Below are 22,782 nucleotides of genomic sequence, written 5' to 3' on the forward strand. Positions count from 1 at the left end.
GAGGTTCATTTCCCCACTTGGTACGGTTCATTTGTGCAGATGCAAACAAAGTAATCAAATTTAGGTGCAGACCAAAACAATCGCAGCGAGAACATTTGGAGTCAGTGGTGTCAGTCCAGCTCCAAACAAATGCCAAAGACTGAACCCAGGGGCATGCTGCAAGTTTATGCAAACACCTTCTCATAGCCAGTACGCATCTGAGATGTGATAGAGTACCAAGAACATGCAGAATGTAGCAACTAGCCCTAAAATGAACCAAGGGCTCACTAGTCCAAAATTGTCCAGAACACAGCACCTTCTTCATGCATTTCTTTTTGTTGCTTTTGCTGAGACACATTTGGCCAGTAAGTGGACTCACCTGGTTTGTAGTGACTCCTTTTGTTTTGGAGTTTTCTCTGTGAAAAGAAACTTAAACACAGGAAAAAGCTACAAGTACACAACCTCATGTCCAGATTCTAAAAAATTTACAGAGAATTTGGGTTGTCAGATAGTCAAACAAAACAGCAACTAAAATGTCATCTTAAAGTCATGCAAAAATAAATATAATTCTGCCACACACATGTGCTCTACAAATTTGGAGCCTTTGTGTGAAAGTGGGATTTTTACACACATAGAATAGTTTGTATTTGTACACAGTATTTGTATATGTGTTGAGTGAGTATTTGATTTGCTTGTTTTCTTTGGTATGGGTAAAAGTTTTACACTGGCCTTCCATAGCCAGATATCTTAAGAAATATTAGGATGAAAATGTGGGACATCCAATGTCAAAATGTGCTGTCTAATAGAAGTGGGAATCATTGTTATTGTGATAATAAGCATTTTGATTTATTACTTCAAAATGGGACTGTAAAGCAGGCACACTGACCAACACTGCTATTACAAGCTGTCATAAATGTTACATTCACCTGGCCAGCTAAACTGCTTGTATTACAGTCATCTAGCTTAATTGAGAAGGTGTAGACTATTGTACTGTTAAAGGGATTTTGAGCTTAAAATGGCAGTCAGCAGTCGCTTTTGTTACTTGTTTTGAGCAAGTAAACAAAAGTCCTTCTTTTACATAGCCTTGTATCGAGTAGCTCTGCACATAACATAGGTGATGGGATTGTGTTACTTTTTTAGCTCATTCCGAATTGGAAGCTTTGTTGAGCTAAGTGTGTTGAGTTTTAGTTTTTTGTTTTGTTTTTTTTGGTTCAGTTGAATCAACGTCAGCTTTGCCATACTTGGCTAACATCCTCTGTATGTGAGATGAGATCTTATGTTTGCACTATTCCCCAAGTATTTTACTTTCATATGATATTCCTTACAAATATCATATGAAACGAAGGATATGTCACATCCATCCTTCGTTGTTTAAAAAAATAAATACGTCTATGCATTTGATTCAAATGTGGATCATGCTTTTCAGATTTTTAAATGATTTTTTTTACTTTCCCTGATCCTTGCTTCCATCTTGGGTTTACCAACTTCCTACTGTTCGACTGACGTTACCTCGCTAGAAAAATCATTCACCTCAACGGCACCATCTGGTGAAGTGAAAAAGTAATTGGTTTTATTATTCTACTGCTGACAAGTTACTTTTTTATTTGAAACTATATGATATGATATCGATATCTGGTGTCTTTGTTTCAACACAGTATCGCCATGCGTTATATCATTCAATTGTTGTATCAATTTTTTTTCTTACCCAGGCTCACATTAGCTAGTAAAATATTACATCTATGCCAAGTTTGTGCTTTGTAAGGTCCTTATCACTGAAAGTATCAAGCACACAAACGCACATGTAGCTTTTTTTTTTTTTTTTTTAATCCTTTATAAAACAAATTCAACTACAGCTCAAAAAGCATGATTGCATCAACAATCTGCTGAATGATAAAGCCTTTTTTTCCTCCTGGGAAATCACACCTCGGTTTATCTTATAAGGAATTCAATTAAAAACTGCCCTCAGCTTCTGTTCCAAACCAGCGGTGTCAGCTGTGTGAAATCTGAGATTATCTCTCTGAATTAACTCTGTAATTCATTTGATTTGTTTAATAGTCTGGTTTTAATAAATTTCTCAGCTGCTTGAAGTCATTTTGTGGCACTGTTTCTGAATGTAGATGCTTCGTGCTTGTAGATGTGTGACTATGGCTTAGTCCTTCTGAAAGCTGTGCAGTGTGAGCTTAACCGAACAACAGTGTAACAAGTAATTTGCAGTAACTTTTTGTTGTGATTTTTTTATTTTATTTTTTTTATTTATTTTTTTTTTAAATATGCTGACAGGTCGATTCTTCCCTTTGATGGAGGAAAAAACAAAAGTTGTGATTATGTCTGTGTAAACCACATTAGCTCACTCAAATCTGTGTCGACATATCAGCATCACTGGTTCCACTCAGCTGGGCATGGCAAAACCACCTCTCTGATCAGAGTTCAGAGAGTGATACAGAATCTAAGAACCACTGCCATAAATGTATAATATGTATATGTTAATAAATATAGAAAAAAACAGTTATTACTTAGATGTTCAAAAGAAAGATTTGACTGACTGATAGTTTTACCTTCAGAAAACAAAAAATCTCCTTTGATCATCTTGTCAGAAACATATTGGAGGATAAGAACTTGGAATATTGGAACTTCATTATTACTATAACTCATTGCTCTACATCAGACTGTCAGCTTCACCTTCTTTATCATTCACAGAGCAGTGAAACGAATTTACACCCCAGGGGCCAAATCAACCCAGTAATAGGGTGCCATCTGGCCCGCAAACAGTTTTCTATTTTACTAAATGAAACTGACTGAAGAGGTTCAAAGCTATGTTTAATGTTGTGTTAACTCTTTTCAGTATGATATCATGATATGATACTTTGATATCGCATCATTATACTGGTATTATCAGGCAATGTGGTATGGCACCTTTGTATCAAGTTATCAAGTTAATAACAATGACATAAACTAAACTATGTTTGGTTTTTTTTATTTACCTTTTGGTCACATACATTTCTTTTAATTCTTGGCAGGTTTGAGGACCTCTGATCATATAGGCTTGCCTGGTGGCCAATCAGGCAACAGCCAGGCTCACTAAGGAGGGAGACATACAGTGTCACTGGGAGACGTTTTTTTGAGCACACGTGCACTGCTTCACCCACCTCACGCCAATCTCGGCGTCATGTCTATCCCCAGCGGCAGCCCGGAAAGAGAGGGCTCTGGTGGGGCTCCCCCTCAGCTGGAGTGCCCTTCCTCCCCACCTGGCATGGATCCAGATCCCTCATCGAATGGCAGCCCTGTGCTCAGCCCAGACTCCTCTTCCCACGATGCAGTGCTGTCAGCACCTGCAGCCTCCCCAGCAGACTCCGAGAACCTGAGTCCTGATGAATTGGAGCTGCTAGCCAAACTGGAGGAGCAGAACAGGTAAGATCAACAGTTTTCATTGTTGTGTTGAACTTTTTTACCTTCACTGTGGCCCGAGTTTGTTTACTATTTGACTTTTTTTGTATAGGAAGCCAGTCAAATCAAAGTCTTTGTAACAAACTTTGTAGCATCATATCAGACTAAATCTAAAAAAAAAAAAAACAGCGTGAGAGCTGCAGGTTTAATTGCAGTTTTCACAAGGGAATGAAAACTGCATGTTTAAATCCTGTTTATGTTTGATGCATTGATTGTTGCATGTGCAAAGTGTTTCAGCAACACAGCATTGTAATCACAATGGGGTAGTCTTTTTTGCTGAAAATCTTCCAAAAAAACAAATCTGCTTCTGCATTGATTTAACACTGAGATGCCTGTAGAGATTCGCCTGTTCACAGGGAGATGAAGCTGAAAAGACACTAAAGCGTATTGCATGCCAGCAGTTATGACTTCACATTTGGCACACACCACTGAGCACAAGGACAACAGTGAGGATGAACTGCTGTTAGAGTCACCAGGCAAATCTAATAAAAAACACTTAAAAAGATTGGCAACTTTGGCCCAAAATAAGCATTTTTTTTCTCTGCAGATTTACTACTACTCACCACTCACTATTACGTTGGAACGAGCTGGTTAGGCATGAGGACACAGAGCAGTTATAGAAAAAGTCGATTTTATTTTATCTAAAAATGCCAAAAACCCAACAAATTTTTACAAAAGTTAAAATATTTTTATGAATCCTTGAAAGAGATCAAATAAAAAGCTAAATTCAAGTTGTTATATAATCCTGTGTTAATATTACAACTAACTGCTCAAACAGAACAGACCCAAAATCAAAAGAGTGACCCAACAAACAAGAGACAAAGGAGAGATAAAAATACTGCCTCATCAGATCAGATGAGACACAAGAGAAACATGCACTCTAACAAATGAATTCATTAGAAGGAAACAAACCCAACAGTTATAGTTATAGTAACTGTAATAGTTACTTTATCTTAACATTAATTAATTTGAACTAAAGTCAAGAGTCCAAGGAAATAGTCCTGGATTCCTGGGCATTCCAGGACGTCAGCAGCTAAACGGACTCCACGGCATACTAAGATTAAACTGTGTACCACAAATAGGTATTTCAATAAATGCTAAATAAATACGAGAATGATGTGCGATATCAAAGATTGTATTGTCATGTTTGTGTTCGTGGAACTCAATTATGATGAGAGGTTCCCTGCAGCGAGGAGCCTTTGTGTGTTTACGGCTTCTTTCTAGGATTGTTAAAGTTCACATATGGAACAGAAGGGAAACACTCTGCCCAAATGCTCGCATGCAACTATATATTCACGCCAGGAAACACTTCAGGGTTGAAAAAGACAAAAAGGTACATCTAGATAGAAATTCGCATTGAAATAGCCATTTTTGACATCCAAGTGTAATGGAGTCAGACATGATGGAAAATAGGATTTATAGCAAATATAAAACTTTTCTGGTTTTCTGATTAATACAGCTAAATTGTGTAGCCTCTGTTAATAGTCATGATAGCAGGAGGGTCACATGAACCACCATGGGGTTCAGTCAAGACCAACTTACTTAATTTTCTTTAGAATAAAATTTTATAGTCAAAAATGATTAAAATAAGATATCTTGCAATTTTTATCTTGCGTGTTATTTCAGGAAGTTCAGTGTTTCAGGATCTATTTTTCCAGGGATAAATTTGAACATTTATTTTCTTGGCTTCAGAGAAAATAATTGTTGTTTTTTTTTTTTTATTCAAGGTTGAGGTTTAATCTTTGTGAGGTAATGTTTAATCCCACACAACCAGGAGCACTAGCCTTTGCATTGGAATTTGTATTTATAAATGCGTTACCTTAAATAATGCACCACTGCAGAAGGAGTGTTTTCATTAGGCTGTATTTACTGCCATCAAGCTAAAATCCCAAGAAGTCACTTTGAGAAGAAGAACAACAGTAGCACATTTTCAGCTTCACAGCCAGTCCCAGCAGAATGGTCAGAGTGCTGGACGGAGGTGTAAAGTGACTTAAAAGAAACAGACATTTGAGGTCAAAGTGGGACTGAACCTTGGAGTAAAGAGCTGCCCTTCTTAATCACATCATCTGTGCATTTTGCTGCCCTGCTGTACAGCAGACTCCACAAGGATTTAAAGGAAATCACTCGCCCCAGCCTATATTTGAGTTCAGGTTCTTCCAAATTCAAGCTTATAGTTCAGGAGCATTTTAGCCTTAGCTTAGCATATAACCATTAAACCCCCTTCCCACCTAAATAAATGAATAAATAAACGAAGGGGAACAAGCCTTGCAGCTGCTGGTGCCTCTCTAAATGTATCATTTTTTGCAATGTCACATTCTGCCTCTCGCCCTCGCTTATCTTAGCTTAACTCTCCAGTGTGTAACATAAATAAGCTCTCCTGTGTGATCAGTCATAATTTCAGCTTCCTGTTCCCATAATCTGTGTCTTCACGCAGGTTGCTGGAGGCTGATTCCAAGTCCATGCGGTCAATGAGTGGCTCGCGACGCAACAGTGGCTCCTCGCTGGTCTCCAGCTCCTCGGCCTCCTCAAACCTGTCGCACCTGGAGGAAGACACCTGGATCTTATGGGGCCGCATCGTCAACGAATGGGAGGAGTGGAGACGCAAGAAGGACAAACTCCTGAAGGTGAGGGGAGAGTCTGGCACTTGAAGTGGAGAATGAAGTATTTGGAAGTCAGATGTGGTTTTTTTCCCTGTGAATGAGTCACTGAGTGTGATTCAAAATAAGAACACCAGTAAGGAGATTATGAGCCTCCTCGTTTTATTTTTATAGTTGGCGGGTCAGATTTCACAAGTTGATTTTCCAATTTGTTTCCTAATGTCTGACTCATATTCTGTTTTTGCTTTGTTTTTTTTAAGTGGCTGGTTGGTCATTTATAGCCTTGCTCACAGACTATGACTGGTTTATTTCTATTCGTGAAGTCACAGTGGGTGTCCTTTTTCTAGCTGTCTGCAAGTGTGCTCAAAAATGTCTCGCAGTGTTAGCCTCAAATTCAGCACAAACAAAAACACTATTGGTATTAAGCTGTCTTTTTTTTGGTTGTTTGTTTTTAATACAGTAAAATACCAATAATCCCCTCTATCTGCCCTCTGCCTCCCATCCCTCTCTTTGTCTCTCTGTGTCCTCCGTCACAAAAAGACTAAACCCCAGGGAAGGCGAGACGGACGAGAGAGGACACTATAAAAATGAGTCAGGGGAACCTGGGAGCTCACAAAAACCAAGCAAAAATCTATAAGCAGGCTATAAATACTGAAAATAGAAAATAGCAATCCATCATAATTTACAACTGAGCGTGATTACAGAACGATGCTAGATTGTCCTTGTAAGTGTAAATCTGTTAGCGTTTCATAATTGAGTTTGCGTTGATGTCTTTTCTCCTGAGGTGCTTTATGATCTGTAAATCTCTCAGTATATAAAGAGGGTGGGTATTAATAAGTACTCCATTTTAATATCACTCGTTTCACTCTCTCTGTCTTCCAGGAGTTGATCAGAAAGGGCATTCCTCATCATTTCCGGGCCATCGTGTGGCAGCTTCTGGGCAACGCCACAGACATGCCAGTGAAGAACCAGTACTCTGAACTGCTGAAGATGTCCTCCCCCTGCGAGAAGCTGATCCGCAGAGATATCGCCCGCACCTACCCTGAGCACGAGTTCTTCAAAGGCCAGGACAGCCTCGGGCAGGAGGTCCTCTTCAATGTCATGAAGGTGAGAACTGCAGCGATTGATCACCTCAAGGTCTGAACTTATCAGGGGGAGGGGTTTTTAGTATTTTTGAAACATGGTTTATAATCTGTAAAAACTGACTTATTTACACTGTGAGCTTTGAAATATGTGTATTGGTCACACTGGAGAAAAAATAGGACCAAACCAAAAATGGTTACAAGCACGAAGCGCTGATTTTGGTTAAGCCGCAGCCTTCAATCACTCTGTAGTGTCACTGTAGCACAACAGCCAGATGAACAACTTTCTGGAATTTCCTTCACTTGCTTTCTTAAATGACACCTCTACAAATAAATGTCCAGACAAGAACGACTAATATGGATATGTTGATTTGACAGTGGTGTAAAATTATTGTATTTAGCTATTGTATTAATATTTTTTTAAAATGACAACTTTATTTCAGAATGACAGGAAGTGTTGTGTAGTTTTAATGAAACCCTAACATGCAAAACTAAAAGCCATGTTGAAACCTTGAATCTTTCTGCAACAAATGGAAGGATTTGATTGGCTGTGTCTTTTTGATCAGACCGAGTCTTACCTTCGTAATGCGATTTTTGTTCCTGGGGAGAAAAACAAATCGCAGAGACACACGAAAATGTGGAAATATGTTTACTGTCATGGAGACAAGCTTGTTTCCTGTCTGCAAATCAGTCGAGCTCCCTTGTAGCTGAGCTGTTCAGGAAATGAAGGGACCTCTGGTGACTTGTTGGTCCTGTCGCTAGGTCTGATTGTCCTGTCACAAATAAAGATGCATTTTTCTAAACATACAGAACATAGTAACTGAAATCTAGTGTGTGTGTGTGTGTGTGTGTTTTGTTTTGTTTTTTCTTATTTTTTTCCTTTTTTCAGGCGTACTCTCTGGTGGATCGAGAGGTGGGCTACTGCCAGGGCAGCGCATTCATTGTTGGATTGCTTCTAATGCAGGTAATTGTCACACGGTGTGCTGCAGGAAACTGAACCATAAGAGAATATTTTTGCCTCAAGGCTCAGCACATTTTATCTTCAAACAGTCTCTTTATTATAGCCACAGTTATTTATGTAGCAGGTCTTTGAAAAATTAAAGTGCAGTTAATTTGTTTCTTGAGATTTCTGTGAAATAGAGATGCTGTGTAATACACAGTCCAGCACTGTTTGATTTCTAACAATCGTCTCACCTCCCCAGATGCCAGAGGAGGAGGCCTTTTGTGTTTTTGTTCGTCTGATGCAGGAGTATCGCCTGAGGGAGCTCTTCAAGCCCAGCATGGCAGAGCTCGGTCTCTGCATCTACCAGTTTGAATATCTGCTACAGGTAAAAAGGAAGCAGGAGCGTGCATCTAAAAAACGATGAATGTTGCAGTGTGAACGCTCCCCACAAAGGGGCAGCAGATCTTTCTTTTCTTTTCTTTTTTTTTTTTTGTATCTCCAGCACATCACTTCCTTTTCAGATATGTCCTTTCGGGTCTACTTTAGTTTTTTTTTTTTTTTTTTAACTTTTGTGATTTCAGGAGCAGCTTCCAGAGCTGAATGTCCATTTCCGGTCCCAGAGTTTCCACACTTCCATGTATGCCTCCTCCTGGTTCCTCACGCTTTTTCTCACCTTTCTCCCTCTTCCTGTCGCCACACGCATCTTTGATATTTTCATGTATGAGGTAAGAAATATACAAAGCATACAAAATATACAAAAGATTAATTGGCTATTTCAGCTTTACATATATCCATATGTACATATATACACAATATCTGACCTCTCTGCAGGGCCTAGAGATTATCTTCCGTGTAGGCCTGGCAATCCTGCAGTACAACCAGACTGACCTCATTCAGCTGGACATGGAGGGCATGTCACAGGTACGCAGCTGTCGCTTTGTGGTGCCTTCTGCAGAAAATGGTTTCGTGCACAGATTGAGCCATGAGTCAAAGGCTGAACGTCCCACTTTCCTTTTTGCACGCAAGCTTCCTGAGCTACAAATCTAAAGTTATGATCTAATTTGATAAAAATAAGCTGCTCTCATTTACTTCCATTCAACGTGATTTTATCTGATTGTCTTCTATGAAATGGAACACTGACTTGCTGCTGAATTTTACACTATGTTTGTGTTTAAATTTTGTGCCCGTCAGACAGCGTCCACAATCTGGATTAACAGCAATTCAGTAGAAAACGTGTAATTTTTGTTGCTCACTAATAAAAACCTTTTAGATAGGTGAATTTGATCTTGATCTTAATTTCTTATCTTTGATCATTTCTTATCTTTATCTTCCTCACAAAACCTGAGGAAAAAACATTAAGTTTGTACCTGCCTGCCTGTATGAGTCCAAGTTTTTTGACTCACACTGCAAACTTGAATTAATTTGAATACTGTGTATGCTTCCAGTTCCCAGAAGTGCATATACATTTTTACGCATGCCATATGAGACTGTCATGTCATTGAATCACAGTATATTACAAATATCTTAGTTTCTTTTTTTGTTTTTGTATTTTTTAAGCAGCAGCTGCTGGCTTGCCTCAAGGCCTTTTGTAAATCTGTGGCTGTTTTTTCTTCACTGATTAAAAAGAAAGCGAGTCTCTGCGTCTTCATTAAATATGAATGACCATCTTTGTCATGTGCGTTTCTCCCTTGGGGTCTGCCAGCATTTCCAGAAGGTGATCCCCCACCAGTTTGACAGCTGCCCAGACAAGCTGATCCTCAGGGCCTACCAGGTCAAATACAACCCCAAGAGGATGAAGAAGTAAGAACGCTCGTTAGTCAGCTAACAAATGGTTAGACTTAAAGCTGGAGAGGCTTTATGTAGCCCAATGAGAGTTTTGTTTGTGTCTTACTAATGCTGAGGTTTCTACACTGAAGCGTGTGCATGATTGTTGTTGTGCGTTTGTGCTGTTTAGGTAACTTTTGAAAGTTGTTTTTCTGCTCTGTTCATCTCAGATCTTTGGCTTTTAAACATTATAGTTAAAAAAAAAAAGAAAGATTGAGGTAACATTAAGTTTTCTTACTGTTTCTTCTCCTCAGACTTGAGAAAGAATACACCACCATCAAGAACAAAGAAATGGAGGAGCAAATTGAAATTAAGGTGCTTATATCTTGTTTGTTTGTATTGCAATAAAATGTTTGAAAAGTGATGTGAAGCAAACATTTTCCACTTGTCTTCCCTCTCTCTGTGTTCAGAGGTTACGCACAGAAAACAGGCTGCTGAAGCAGAGGATCGAAACCTTGGAGAAGGTGAGATAGGGAGATGTGACTTCAGTTTATCTAAATGCTAATAAACATGAGAACTTCACTGAGAAACTGGATGAGGCTGAGCTAACACGCTTCACATTTTGATGAGATCTAGTTAAATTCTGTGTGGTTCTGGGTTAAAATTTACAACTCACGAATATACTGTTGTTGGTTTCCTTTCCGTGGTGCGTGTGCGTGTGTGTGTGTGTGTGTGTGTGAGAGAGAGAGAGTGTGTGTGTGTGTGTGTACCTGCGTGTGCCCGCCTTTCGTGCTGTTTCAGCACGCTCCTTTGAGAAACTGCAGTTGTTGATATTTTCCTCTTCTGTGAAATAGTTTTCTGAGTGATCTCACTGCTGCCTCTTTATTCCCTCACAAACATGTCTGTGTTTGGTTTCTCAACCTTTTCTTACATCCCTCCTCTTGGAATTCATCCGTTTTTTTTCTTGTGTTTTATCCTTCCTGGTGACCCACTGCTTTTCACTCTCTTCATCTCTTTATTTTCATCCTCTTGTTCCTCTCCTTCGTTGCACTGTAGGAGAGTGCTGCTCTTGCAGACAGACTGATACAGGTAGAGTACTGTAAACCACTTTCCCACTGACCTTGCTGTCCTTTGTCCTACTCACACTCTGCTCCTCTACTGTCCTGCACTGCTTCTCTCCCTCTCCTGTAACAGCATCCTGCTAAAAGTGCATGAAAGCTTTTTGTTTACATCGTATATTTGTCTCTAGCCCACAAGACAATCCTTTAACGCCTGAATGCATGTAGTGTTTATCCATGATGGAAACCGATGACGTTGTCAAATCCCTGCATGAGGCATGTTTAAGCTTAATTTTTATTTGAATACCTACAATTTAGGAAAATTTGAATGAAACGTACATTTATTTGCTTTCTTGCTAAACGCTCTAAAAGGTCTAAAAGTATAAATTCGTTATCAAATGTGTTTAATTTAATTTGTACGAAATTGTAGAAAAAAATACACCAGAAACTTGTTTTCTTCATGGTCATGCTTGAGATTTAATAATTGTCAAACAAGTTAAACAACAGAGACTGAGACTGAGTTTTAAGTTTTTTATTGCTTTCAGATACAGTCAGGTTAGCTTTCTGTCGGTGTTTCCATTCATAAAGTGAGCTAGTTGGTTGTTAGCTTTAGCTTTAAAGGTCAGATGTAAGAGTGTGAGTGATATCCTCAGCTAGCTGATTTACAAGAAAGCAAATAAATCTCCTTACTAAAATGTTGACTCTCCAGTATGACATGAAGCAAAGTTCTCCTTAACCATAATATTGTTGTTTTGCCTGGAACCATCCTTTTTCCCCCTGCATAGTCTGAATTTGAAAATTGCACTCCACTGACGATTTTAAGTGTCATCCTATTTTGGTCGCGCTATTCCAGGGTCAGGTGACAAGGGCGCAGGAAGCAGAGGAGAACTATGTGATCAAGCGAGAGCTGGCGGTGGTGAGGCAACAGTGCACCACAGCTACCGAGAGCCTTGAGAAAGCACAGGACACCATCCGAGAGCTACAACAACAGAGGGTAAAAGAATGAATGAATAAATGAACCGAGATGGCAAGATGAACTGTTTCCCTCCTGCCTACTGTCTTTATGTTGTCCTTTATTTAACTACAGATAGCCTCTGTAAGCTGTGTAACTCCTGATAATGTTTTTACTATTTGTCAGATTATTTGGACTCAAAATCAGGGCACAAATGTTGCAAACATTTAAATGATTTCACTAGAATGCAACACAATTTCATCAGATTTCAATGTCAGTATATAAAAACATTTACAACTTAACTAAAAGCTTGCTTCGTGTGCAACTGTCAACTAACCAATTATATCAAAGTTCACTTTGTTGTCAAAGACACACACACACACTTTAGTATGATCCTTAGTATGAGCCAGTCATAGACTGTATATGAAAAAAGGACACAGCCAGTATAGCATCATTTGTGAAGCGCCAAAGTTGCTCTTTTGGCTGGCGCCATGTTGGCCAATTGTGGCAAAATTTGGATTATGAATCTTCCTGGTGACTAATTTCTTAGTCAATTAAACATGGGGGAAAAAATCAGACTAACCAAATAGTCTAAAACTAAGAAACACTCAGATATTAAGTAAATTTGAGAACCGTTTAATGCCAAAAACTAATAACAAAGGCATTTTAAACACTTATTCAACTTCTTCAACAATGAATCATTCCACTAGATTAGTCATCCAGTCGACTAGTCGCACACATCCCTAATTTGGATGAGAGAGTGGTGCGCATACTTGTCAGCTAACTCAAGCAAGTTAGATAAAATATAAGTAAAATATATGTATAATTACAAATATATAATTGTTCCAGTACTAACACAGTGGAGAGGTACAGCTCAGTGAATTGGCAGGAAGCGATTAGCTGAAGCTGGATTGGTACCTGTCAGTCAGTCTTTGCGGCGTTGTCTTCAGTTTTCAAACTCAAACGTGGCAGCTTGGTATGAACAGACTATCAGACTGACTCATAGTAATGGCTCGTTTAAGTTATCCCATGGTGGGAATGATGTACTAATGCTATATTTTATACAAGCTTGTGGAAAATGGATAAAAATACAATTGGTGCCGACTGCGCCTCTCAAATATTGTCAGACTAGTCAGACTAGCGTTGATTTGTTTCCGATATTTTTCTTTATGCTGCTTTGATAACAAAGTGGTGACTCACGCATTTGTATTTTCTCACGAACCTTCAAAGAAAATTGGTGATTAACCCGTGAGCTAACCCCGCAGAGGTGCAAAGCTCAGCGCCCAAAAATGAAACCGTTCAAGTTCTGTTTTAGCACTCTGACTTAGCAAGATGTTTACATACAGATGAGGCACAAAGACTTCTACAGTTTTCACACCATGGAGGTCATAAACCTTGAACGCAAAGGTTTATGAGGTGAAATCTAGTTAGTCTAGCTCTGGAGGAGAGCCAAATAATGTGGAACCTATCACTGTCTAAAAAATACATTTGGACGGCAGTGAAGCTAGTCTGACTGTTACGCTGCCATTCAACAAGCTTTTAGTAATGGAAATATAGTTACTCCCAAAGGACAGACAGAAACAAAAAGAGATGTGAGCCCCAGATAAAACAAACAAAGAGGAAGAAGACCATGAACCAATTACACAAGGGGCCGTCGAATTCAGGCTTCTCTCTTAAACTAGTCCTGGAAAACTAGAAGAACAGAAACCAAACTGAAAACAGTAGTTCCAGTAGCTCCCGACTCTACCTGTACTGAATAAACAAAGCTATGAAAGCAACAGATTGGCAAAGCTGGTGCTGATGGAGATCTGGTGGGATCCAAGACGCCAATGGCCGACCCTCCTGCTCCGCTTTCTCCCGGTTTATATTCTTGCAGCAAGCCATCAGCAGCCAATCAGCACTAAGAATAAATCTGCAAAGAAAGAGGGCGCAGGTTAATCAGGGTAACAATAAAAAAACTGGACCAACGCGCTGAGGTCGCACGTAGCACTGATGACGGCTGTAAAGGTTGCACGTGTACATTTTACAGAGCAGCTGTTTGTTTGTTGTTTTGAGTTGCTGTACGTGTGACACACAGCCTGATTGGAAGTAATAGTGTGACTATGATTAAATGTTGAAACTTGTTTTGTTAATGTAGCATAGATTACTAAAACATGTGGTTTCAGTTAAACACTGACAGAAAAGCTGATCAAACTGTAATTAGTGCACAGTACTGTAAAGATAAAAGAACTGATCCGACATTATAGGATAACTGATTTTTGTTTTTAATGCATTCAAGTTCTGTGAGTCTGTGCAGTTCAGAGGCACACGATATTGGAATTATTATACAAATTGGAGTTGGGTATAATTTAACATTTAATTCATGTATAAACTGTATTAGCCTCCAAAAACAGTATAAATATCATATTTTGATATAATGTAGTCTTCTGATTTAATAATTAATCAGGAAGCACTGTACAGTTAGTTTACCGTGTAACATTTTGAGTGCAGGACTTTTACTTGTAATAATTATTTTTAAATTGACAACAATTTATATGTTTAACAATTTATATATATATATATATATATATGTGTGATATAGATATAGATATATATATGTATTATAAGTAATCTTTACATATAATTTTGTTAAAGGAAAAATCTGAAAACTGACTTTCCAGACATTTTTATATGTACGACAGGCTCTGCTTCTCTACTATGAATTTCTAGTAAATATGATGTTTAGTATTGTATTTAGTACCACATTGGGTTTAACAGAGAACACCCACGTTTGCTTTTCCACATGCATGAGTAAATGTATGCATGTCAGTTTCTGTCTGTTCCGCAACCGCTTCACTGACTTACTCAAAAAAAAAAGTTTTGTGGTCTTAGCCAGTGCTGTTAACCAAAGCTTTGCTCTTAATATTTATAGGTTCAACTCACACCTACCTGTGGGAAGGTGGTGTGAAGAGCAACTGCACAATGTGAAGGGAGCAGATGGTTCACTAAAATGATAATTTGCTTTGCTTTAAAAGAAAAACTCCGGTCACTGATTTTTCTCTAAATGATGTCATTGTTACGTGTGCGTTTATTCCAGCTCAGATTGCTGGTACCCATCACCCACCAGGGTTCACACACCTCCAGACACTCTCAATCTTCTTTGATAACCAAGACTGAGAAGCCAAAAATGACAAATCACGAATCTTGCAGTCACGCTATGTACTTGCCCGATTTCAAGCGTTTGTAATTTGCCTCACTGGAAAGTATTTTTCCACTCAGCTCTCTCTTTTTTTTCTTTGCTGCTTTCATATTCATAGCTTTGCAGTTTCCCCTTGATGTGGTGACATGTTAGTGTACAGTAGCATGCTGACATCACAGACAGCGGGACACAAGTGCACCTTGATGGCAGCTAAATTTAGTTTGTCAGCTGTTTTGAAGGTTGTACCTTTTTACACAGACATTTCTAGGCGTAGGTAACATATTTGGATTTTACTCACTCACTAGTTGCAGTTAATGGATGCTTTTAGTTTATTTTTTAGAAAAGTGTAAGTCTAACGCTGCTGCTGGGAATCACGTCCGTTTATTCCCCCACAAATAGCTTGTTGATTGGTCATGTTTCCATCTCTCTGTAGAATTCCTTCTCTCCCGTTTCTTCCTTTTTCACAAAACTAAAGGTAAAAGAAACCGAAAGAGAGATACATAACACTACCTTGTGGCAGAGTTTTCACCCCTTGCAAGATTGTGGTAATCTTAGCTGAACTGTTAAACTGATCTGCAAATGAGAGCGAAATGGAAGCCAAGCTCTGTTCAAAAACCTAATATTCTCATCACTAAATAAATATCGGTATACAAATACCAGGTAGAAAAGGCTGCTCAACTAAAACTAAAATAAATAAAAGTTGGCCGACATTATATCTGTAACACTAGGCTGTTTGTTTCAGTACACAGAGCAGTTTGTGAGCAATCTGCAGACCCAGCTGGAGCAGTCGAGGCTCCGCGAGGCCGAACTACTCGGAGCTCTGAAGGAAATGCAAGACAAGGTGCTCGATCTGGAAAAGGTGAGCTCACAAACATGCTTTTTTTTTTTTTTTGAAACTGTGTGAAAGAGAATAGAGTGTGAACAGCAAGCAGACAGAAGGCGTGTGATTCTGTGAATGTGGTAAAGTCTGTCTGACCGTTAACCAACCTGTCTAACGTTTAATCCCAACACTCAAACAAATGACAGACACGTTCCATTTCTCAAGCTTTCATTTTCACTTGATGAGGTGTTGGAACACAAACGCTCTGCTGCTTCCCGATGAAGATTTTACTGAAAATTAACTCAAAACTGGACAAATCTTTGTTTACTTATACAGCGTCTCAAAGACTGACGAACCTGCTGGTTTGTAGTCAGGAGGTAAACATGCTGATGTTTTTGTTAGTGGGTCGTTGCACCACTTTGGTTAAGAGTGAAACAACCCCACAACTGTCTGATGTCTGAACATAATTTCATATATCAGATAGTTGTATTAAACTATTTCTGTCCTTCTCATATTACATTTAATAAGTCTGTCGACTCCTGGTCGTCAGGCTACAGATGCCGCTGATCCAGCTGTGGTTCCTAACCAATACCTGAAAAATGATATCATTAGTTTCCTCTGATGACATAGTGTAGTGTAGTGCTGCTTAGAAAATTCCTGCTTGTTAGGCATGGTCACATTTAGCCAATGTAATACCTGATCAAAACTGAGGTTCTCATTCAGCAGCGTCACAAAGCAGGTCAGTCGCTACATCGGCCCTCTCGTCACCAGTTTCAAATTATCTGCTAAAAAACTTGATTCTGTTTTTCACCAGCATTTGAACGCTTAGCGAGCTAAAGCTTTTTTTCTTATCTAAGAAAAACAACATTTCCTGTCAGTCAATAATTTGAAACTGAACATGTCTAGATTATCTCCCATTAATGTGCACCCCTCAGTCTCCCCTGGTCCATCGTCATTTGAGCCAGAAGTTCTCACCACTGCTCACACATCAGTTCTATCATTGCTTCTTTTAGTCCTGTGAGATTTAGAATTTTAAAATTAGATTAACTACATGCAAAGTCTCACATGACCAGGCTCATGTTTAGATATATATATATCTGCTGAGACCTTATTCTAGCAGTCAGCTTCTCTTATCATCTGATCAGGGCCTATTTCAGCTGTGGTTCACACCACTGTTTGTATGTATTAAGACGCATACAATTCTTTAATGTGTGGTTTCTATTCAAGTGTTACAAAAGTAAAGTTATTGTTAATTAATAATAATAATAAGGGTACTGTGGTACATTCTGTGTTAATCACCAAGGTACATTGTGTTTCACTGAAATCTAATACGATTCCCTTCCTCATAAAACCTTTCCCATGTACGTCCTCATATATGCATTAGGCTGTGTGTGTGAATTTGCTAAACTATAACCGTGAAATGTTTACTATCTAGAGGAGCAGTTGCCTGCCAGATGAGAACAACTTGGCGACCCTGCAGGAAGAAGTGAAGCAAATGAAGCTGAGGGAGCTGGAGACGCTGCGCTCATTCAGGGAGATGCAGGAGGCTGTCACTGAGCTGAACCAGCGCTGGCAGGTAAAACGGGAACAGATCTCTCATCTGTTTGGTGGGGTGCATGAGTGCGCATAATGTACCAGCAGCCAGTTACACCTGTCTGCTCTTTCGCAGCATCATATGTCCCGTAGCAGCAGCACCGGTGGTGGGGGCGGGCACTGGAAGGAATCGCCGAAGAAGAACGCCATGAATGAGCTGCAGGACAAACTGATGACGGTTAGGCTGAGGGAGGCTCAAGCCCAGGCGGAGCTCCGAGAGGTTAAACTTAAAGCCCTGCAGCTGGAGAGTCAGGTAGGTGCTGTGTAACTACACTGTACTGTCACACTGCAGCAGTGATCTTGTGAGTCCTTCTCTGATGTATGCATGATTGTGAATAATAATAATAATAATAATAATAATAATGCATTGGATTTATATAGCGCTTTTCAAGGCACCCAAAGCGCTTTACAATGACATTATTCATTCACGCTCACATTCACACACTGGTGAAGCATAGAAGTTGTCATGTTTGTTTATTTCACACATTTATAAGAATGAATATAACTTGCTGAACTAGGGAAATCAGCCCTGTGGTGTCGGGATGTTACATTTTGTGTTGCTTTTTCAATTATGAATGTGCATTGTGCCTGACGTGCACATAATGAAAATAAAACAAAGTATAACTGGATCACAGCAGATTTGATGTTAAGTTAATTGTTAGACCATAGTGCCACTTGTGAAATGTTCTTGTTTTCATCGGGGAGGGTTTTTTGGTGGTTGTTGTTGTTGTTGTTTTTTGTGTGTGTTTTGCACTCTTGGGTTTTAGAAAATTGCGCTTCATTTTCAGACTTTTGTAAATATAAGAGCTCTCACCATCTACCATTTAACCACTTGTTTTAGAACCAGATCCACAGCAAACTGATCGGACGCAACGACCAGGAACGCTCTGCCCTGCAGGACCGACTCCAGATGGTGGCCAATCAGAACAAAGCTCTGCAGGCCCAGCTCAACGAGATGAAGAGGAAGCAGGCCGAATCAGACTGCAAGGTCTGGATAGTGAAAGGAAGAAAGGAGGAAAGAGAGGCAGAGGAGCAGACTTAACAGAAAAGAGCAGAGTGATGTGGAGAGCAGCATTTTCTTATTATTAAGAATTATTAATAGGAAACTAAAACCTGTAATAGAAAAAGAAACCTTTTGACTGAAGACAAAAAAACAAGATGCCTGGAACAGAGAAAGATAAAAAGATACATGGAAGAGGTAAAGGAAATGTTGAAAAACGGTCTGAGCGTAAATTCTGGGGTTCACATCCTGAAACAGATCAACAGATGTAATAGAGGAAGTCTAGAATGAAAGATGAGTGACACAGCAGGATGTAGAGACAATTTATGGTTCTTTACTATCTCTAATTGAAATCCATCAAAAGATTGTCATCATAAATGCTAAATATTACCCAGAAAATATTGTTTAACTTTTTTTCTTCCTGTCCATGTGCTTCCTCCCTCCCTGTGATGCATGTAGAGTAAAGAGGAGGTGATGGCAGTGCGACTGAGGGAAGCTGACAGTATGGCTGCGATGGCTGAACTCAGGCAGAAGATCGCTGAACTTGAGATTCAGGTGTGTGTGCTCGTGTACTTCAGTGTCTGTCTGAGTGCATCCTTGGATAAAAATTTGGATCTGTGGTCTTAGCCAGTTAGGTGATCAAAGTGAATTCAGCTTTAACCTTGTGTGTCTGAAATTTGATTTTTAGAAGGAGGAAGGGCTGATCCAGGGCCAGCTGAACCACTCTGACTCCAGGCAGTACATCAACCAGCTCCGGGACCAGATCGCCGAGCTCAAGAACGAGGTGAGGCAACCTTCTCCACATAGTCACAAACGAGCACTCTCACATATTCAAGTCAGCCACTTGTCTGAAATGCTGGGTGCAAACAAAAAAATACCCTATTTGTAGGGTTTTATACTAAAACACAGCAAACCTGTCGCATTTTAAACATTAAAACTACATACAAATGCAGTATTCACCATGGAAACATGAAACAATAAAAACATTTTTCAAAGCTGCCTGATTTTTTTTTTTTTTTTATTATTATTTTTTTTTTTTTTCACTCCAAATTATTAATTAATTGAATATTCGTCAGAATAATGAGTAGTTCGAACTATTTCATGCTTTGCTATACTGGGAAGAAAAAAAGAACAAGTTACGGCAAGTAAAAACATTTAGTGATATTTTAATCCCACTGATGTAAATGTCAGTTCATGGAAGCAGATGTTAGAAGTGGTTACCCTGATAAAGACCCATGAAAACAAAGTGCACCATTACTCCTTCCACAGGAATACAAGAGGGTCAGTAGCAGCCAGGTGTGACTGGTCAAATGTACGTAGGATCATCAGCAAGAGTGAACACCTCTTTAAAAGCAGACATTTTGGCAGTTTGCAGGCCTGGGGCATTCAGGTGTGAATGCAAAGGAGGAAAGACTTAGAGAAGCAATTGTTCCTGCCCATCAGTCTGGGGTGGGTTATAAGTCCATTTCCAAAAAAGCTGTCAGTCATTCTACAGTGAGAAAGATTATTCACAAATGGAAAGCATTTATGAGAGTGGCCAATCTTCCCTGGAGTGGACATCCCAACAAATTCACTTCAAGGTCCGACCGTGCAATGCTCAGACAAATTACAAGAAACCTGAGCTACATCTCAGACTCTACAGGCCTCGGTGATCATGTTAAATGTCAACTGTCATGACAGAAAAAGACTGAACAAGTATGGCTTGTTTGGAAGGACTACCAGGAGAAACCCTCTTCTCTCTAAAAAGAACATGCCAGCATGGCTTAGGTTTAAAATGTTGCTTCAGAACAAACAAGACTCCTGGAACAACGACCTTAGGACAGTCCAGAACAAAGTGGTGGTGTTTTGTCATAATGCACAGCACCACATTAATATCAGCACATATTATATGCATATCAGCACAAACACCTCATACAGACTGTCAGATGTGATAATGGTGGAGGGGCAATTTGCGTTTGTTTTGCAGCCACAGGATGTGGGAACTTTGCAATCACTGAGTCAAATGTGAACATCCCTGTATACCAAAGTGTTCTAGAGTCAAATGTGAGCCCATTTGTCCATGTTTCCACTAAAGTTTCCACCCAAATTTGGTCATCCGACGGGTCAGTGATCCGAAGCACGGAACATCTAGCAAATCTACAACAGGATGGCTAAAAAGAAAAGAATCAAAGTGTTGCAATGAGGTCAGATTCCAGAGCTCAAGCCTTTTGAAATGTTGTGGCATGATCTTATCAGAGATGAGCATAAACAAATGCCCACACACCTCAGTGAACTGAGTAATGAGGAGTGGCCAGAATCTTCCACAGAGACTGATAGTGATACAGAAAATGATTATTTTATCAGATTTTCTGATTTTTATCAGAAATATGTTTTGCTTTTTTATCATGGATAAAACAGGACGTCCAGTCCAAATAAGTTTTCAAGGCACCATTAAATAGAAAGAAGCAGTGACAGACTGGAAACCTGGCCGGTGGACTTTTTAACCATACCGAACACGATCATGGAGAGTGAGAGGATGCCTCAGGAACAGAGAGGAAGCGTACTCGAACTGGTTTTCATGCCAAGGGCGACGTGCAAAACTGTAGTAACTATGGAGATAAAGTTGAAAAGCCACACCATGAAGGTGTTGGACAGAGTTGCTGAAGCTAGGTTAAGAAGAGAGGTGATCGTCAGGCATCAGCAGTATGGCTTTTGATGTGATGTTTGCTTAAAGTGTTGATGGAGAAGGTCAGAGAAGATCGAAAGGAGCTTTGCTCGGGGTCTTTGGATCTACAGCAGGGGTCTCGAACTCATGGTCTGTATATTGACGTGAACAAATATCATGCAATTTGACCCTTGAAGTTACTTTTTTGTTAGGGAGGATTTGTTTGTTGTTGAGTGCGATGTTAAAATGAGTTCTTTAAAAAGCCAAAAATTATTTAACATGAAGTCAGTATGAGCAGAGAGTACAAACATGTTGAGGGATTGGCTGTGTTCGTTCAGTGTGAGAGTTATTTGTAAAGAAAACAATTTTAACTAGCAGTCAAAAACTAATGTTTACACTTATGTCTGCATTTTTATTTAGTTAAATACGAACAAAATTATAGCAGAACTGCTGCCGCGTGTCTGGCCAGAAGGAGAGTACCAATTTGTTTATTTGGTGGTTCAATGAAAGGTTTTAGTTAGTTAAGAGTGAGGGGAATTTTTTTTTTTTTTTTTTTTGTAGTTTTTCTTGTTATACAATATTTTAAATTTTAAAAAACAAAACACTATATTTTTGGAAATATTTGTGGGTGTTTGTTTGTTTGTTTTTGTACTACTTGAACACTAAAGTTCCCTCCAATGAGATGGCAGTGACAGCAGTGGCCCACAGTTCATTTAAGTTTGAGACCCCTGATCTAGAGGAAGAATATGGTAGAAGGCTAAAAGTGGAACTGTGACACTACATGAGGAAGTCAAGAGTGACAGAGAAATATGTGAGGGTGTTGACGTGTGCAGTAAGAGTGACAAATGGGTTTAAGGTGAGGGTGACAATAGATCATCGAGTGGCTCTGAGATTCTTGTTTTCAATGGTGATGGACAAGCTAACCAGTGGGGTCAGGCAGGATTCTCTGTGGACCACGATGTTATGTTGCTTGCTACGATGTTGACAAAGGAATTCCAGATATATTAGACAAAGGATGGTAGATATGGTGTTGCTAGGCAGCAGGAAAGTCAGGCAGGAAGTCCTCAGAGGAGCTTCATGGATGTAGTTAAGGATGACATGCAGATGGTTGGTGCGATGGTAGGGATGCTAGGGTGAGATGGAGGCAGATGATCACCTGTGGTGAACCCTAAAAGGGGCAGCTGGGGGAAAAGAAGAAAGACAAAGACAGAGTATTGCCAATAATTAAAAACATTTCTAAAGGAATAATCCAAGCTATGTCTCTTCCACATTTTAGGAACAAAAGCGGCTAAATTACAAGCACTCAGATTACTAAAGTTATTTATTTATTTATTTTTGTCAGCATACTAAAAAATCTCTGGATATTTACCAAGGATTCATTAAATTCATCAAGTCATGATTTCATTGACTTGTCACTGACTGTAGACTCAGTCACTTGGTCAGTTAGGTAGCTTTGAAAGGATATGACACCATCCTGAATTTCATCTACTAAGCTGTTGGTCGATTATTTCTTCAACAGGAAGAAAAAAATTCAGACCGGTTTAAATCCTGGCCGCGATTCGATACTGTCTTGAAGCCTGCGAAAGCATTTCTGCCCTTTAAATGGGCCGTTTAAGCCATTTTCTCATTAGCTATTGATACTTATAAATGTGTGATCATTTATTAGGAGTATAAATGAACAATTTCTTTCACTGTTACTGGCTTTTCAAAATGGCGTGTGACACACAG

The 22,782-nt window shown here is 39.4% G+C and overlaps 1 protein-coding gene across 2 annotated transcripts in view; it reads left to right on the forward strand.

The window, feature by feature from the left end:
- Positions 1-22,782, forward strand: part of evi5l (ecotropic viral integration site 5 like) — a 39,048-nt gene that overhangs the window by 9,499 nt on the left and 6,767 nt on the right. The window contains exons 2-19 of one of the 2 annotated variants that reach the window (XM_013268290.3): positions 2,997-3,387; positions 5,858-6,047; positions 6,903-7,127; positions 7,992-8,066; positions 8,305-8,430; positions 8,627-8,770; positions 8,877-8,966; positions 9,748-9,845; positions 10,124-10,184; positions 10,280-10,333; positions 10,866-10,898; positions 11,721-11,861; positions 15,740-15,856; positions 17,253-17,393; positions 17,487-17,663; positions 18,252-18,398; positions 18,870-18,965; positions 19,099-19,194. In XM_013268290.3, coding sequence (XP_013123744.1) covers positions 3,146-3,387; positions 5,858-6,047; positions 6,903-7,127; positions 7,992-8,066; positions 8,305-8,430; positions 8,627-8,770; positions 8,877-8,966; positions 9,748-9,845; positions 10,124-10,184; positions 10,280-10,333; positions 10,866-10,898; positions 11,721-11,861; positions 15,740-15,856; positions 17,253-17,393; positions 17,487-17,663; positions 18,252-18,398; positions 18,870-18,965; positions 19,099-19,194 — 2,253 coding nt within the window. In that variant the 5' untranslated portion in view covers positions 2,997-3,145. The remainder of the gene's footprint in view (positions 1-2,996; positions 3,388-5,857; positions 6,048-6,902; positions 7,128-7,991; positions 8,067-8,304; positions 8,431-8,626; positions 8,771-8,876; positions 8,967-9,747; positions 9,846-10,123; positions 10,185-10,279; positions 10,334-10,865; positions 10,899-11,720; positions 11,862-15,739; positions 15,857-17,252; positions 17,394-17,486; positions 17,664-18,251; positions 18,399-18,869; positions 18,966-19,098; positions 19,195-22,782) is intronic. The other variant, XM_013268291.3, reaches the window with a different exon arrangement.

The sequence above is a fragment of the Oreochromis niloticus genome, linkage group LG6 (assembly GCF_001858045.2).
Source record: "Oreochromis niloticus isolate F11D_XX linkage group LG6, O_niloticus_UMD_NMBU, whole genome shotgun sequence".
In the NCBI taxonomy this organism is placed as follows: Eukaryota; Metazoa; Chordata; class Actinopteri; order Cichliformes; family Cichlidae; genus Oreochromis; species Oreochromis niloticus.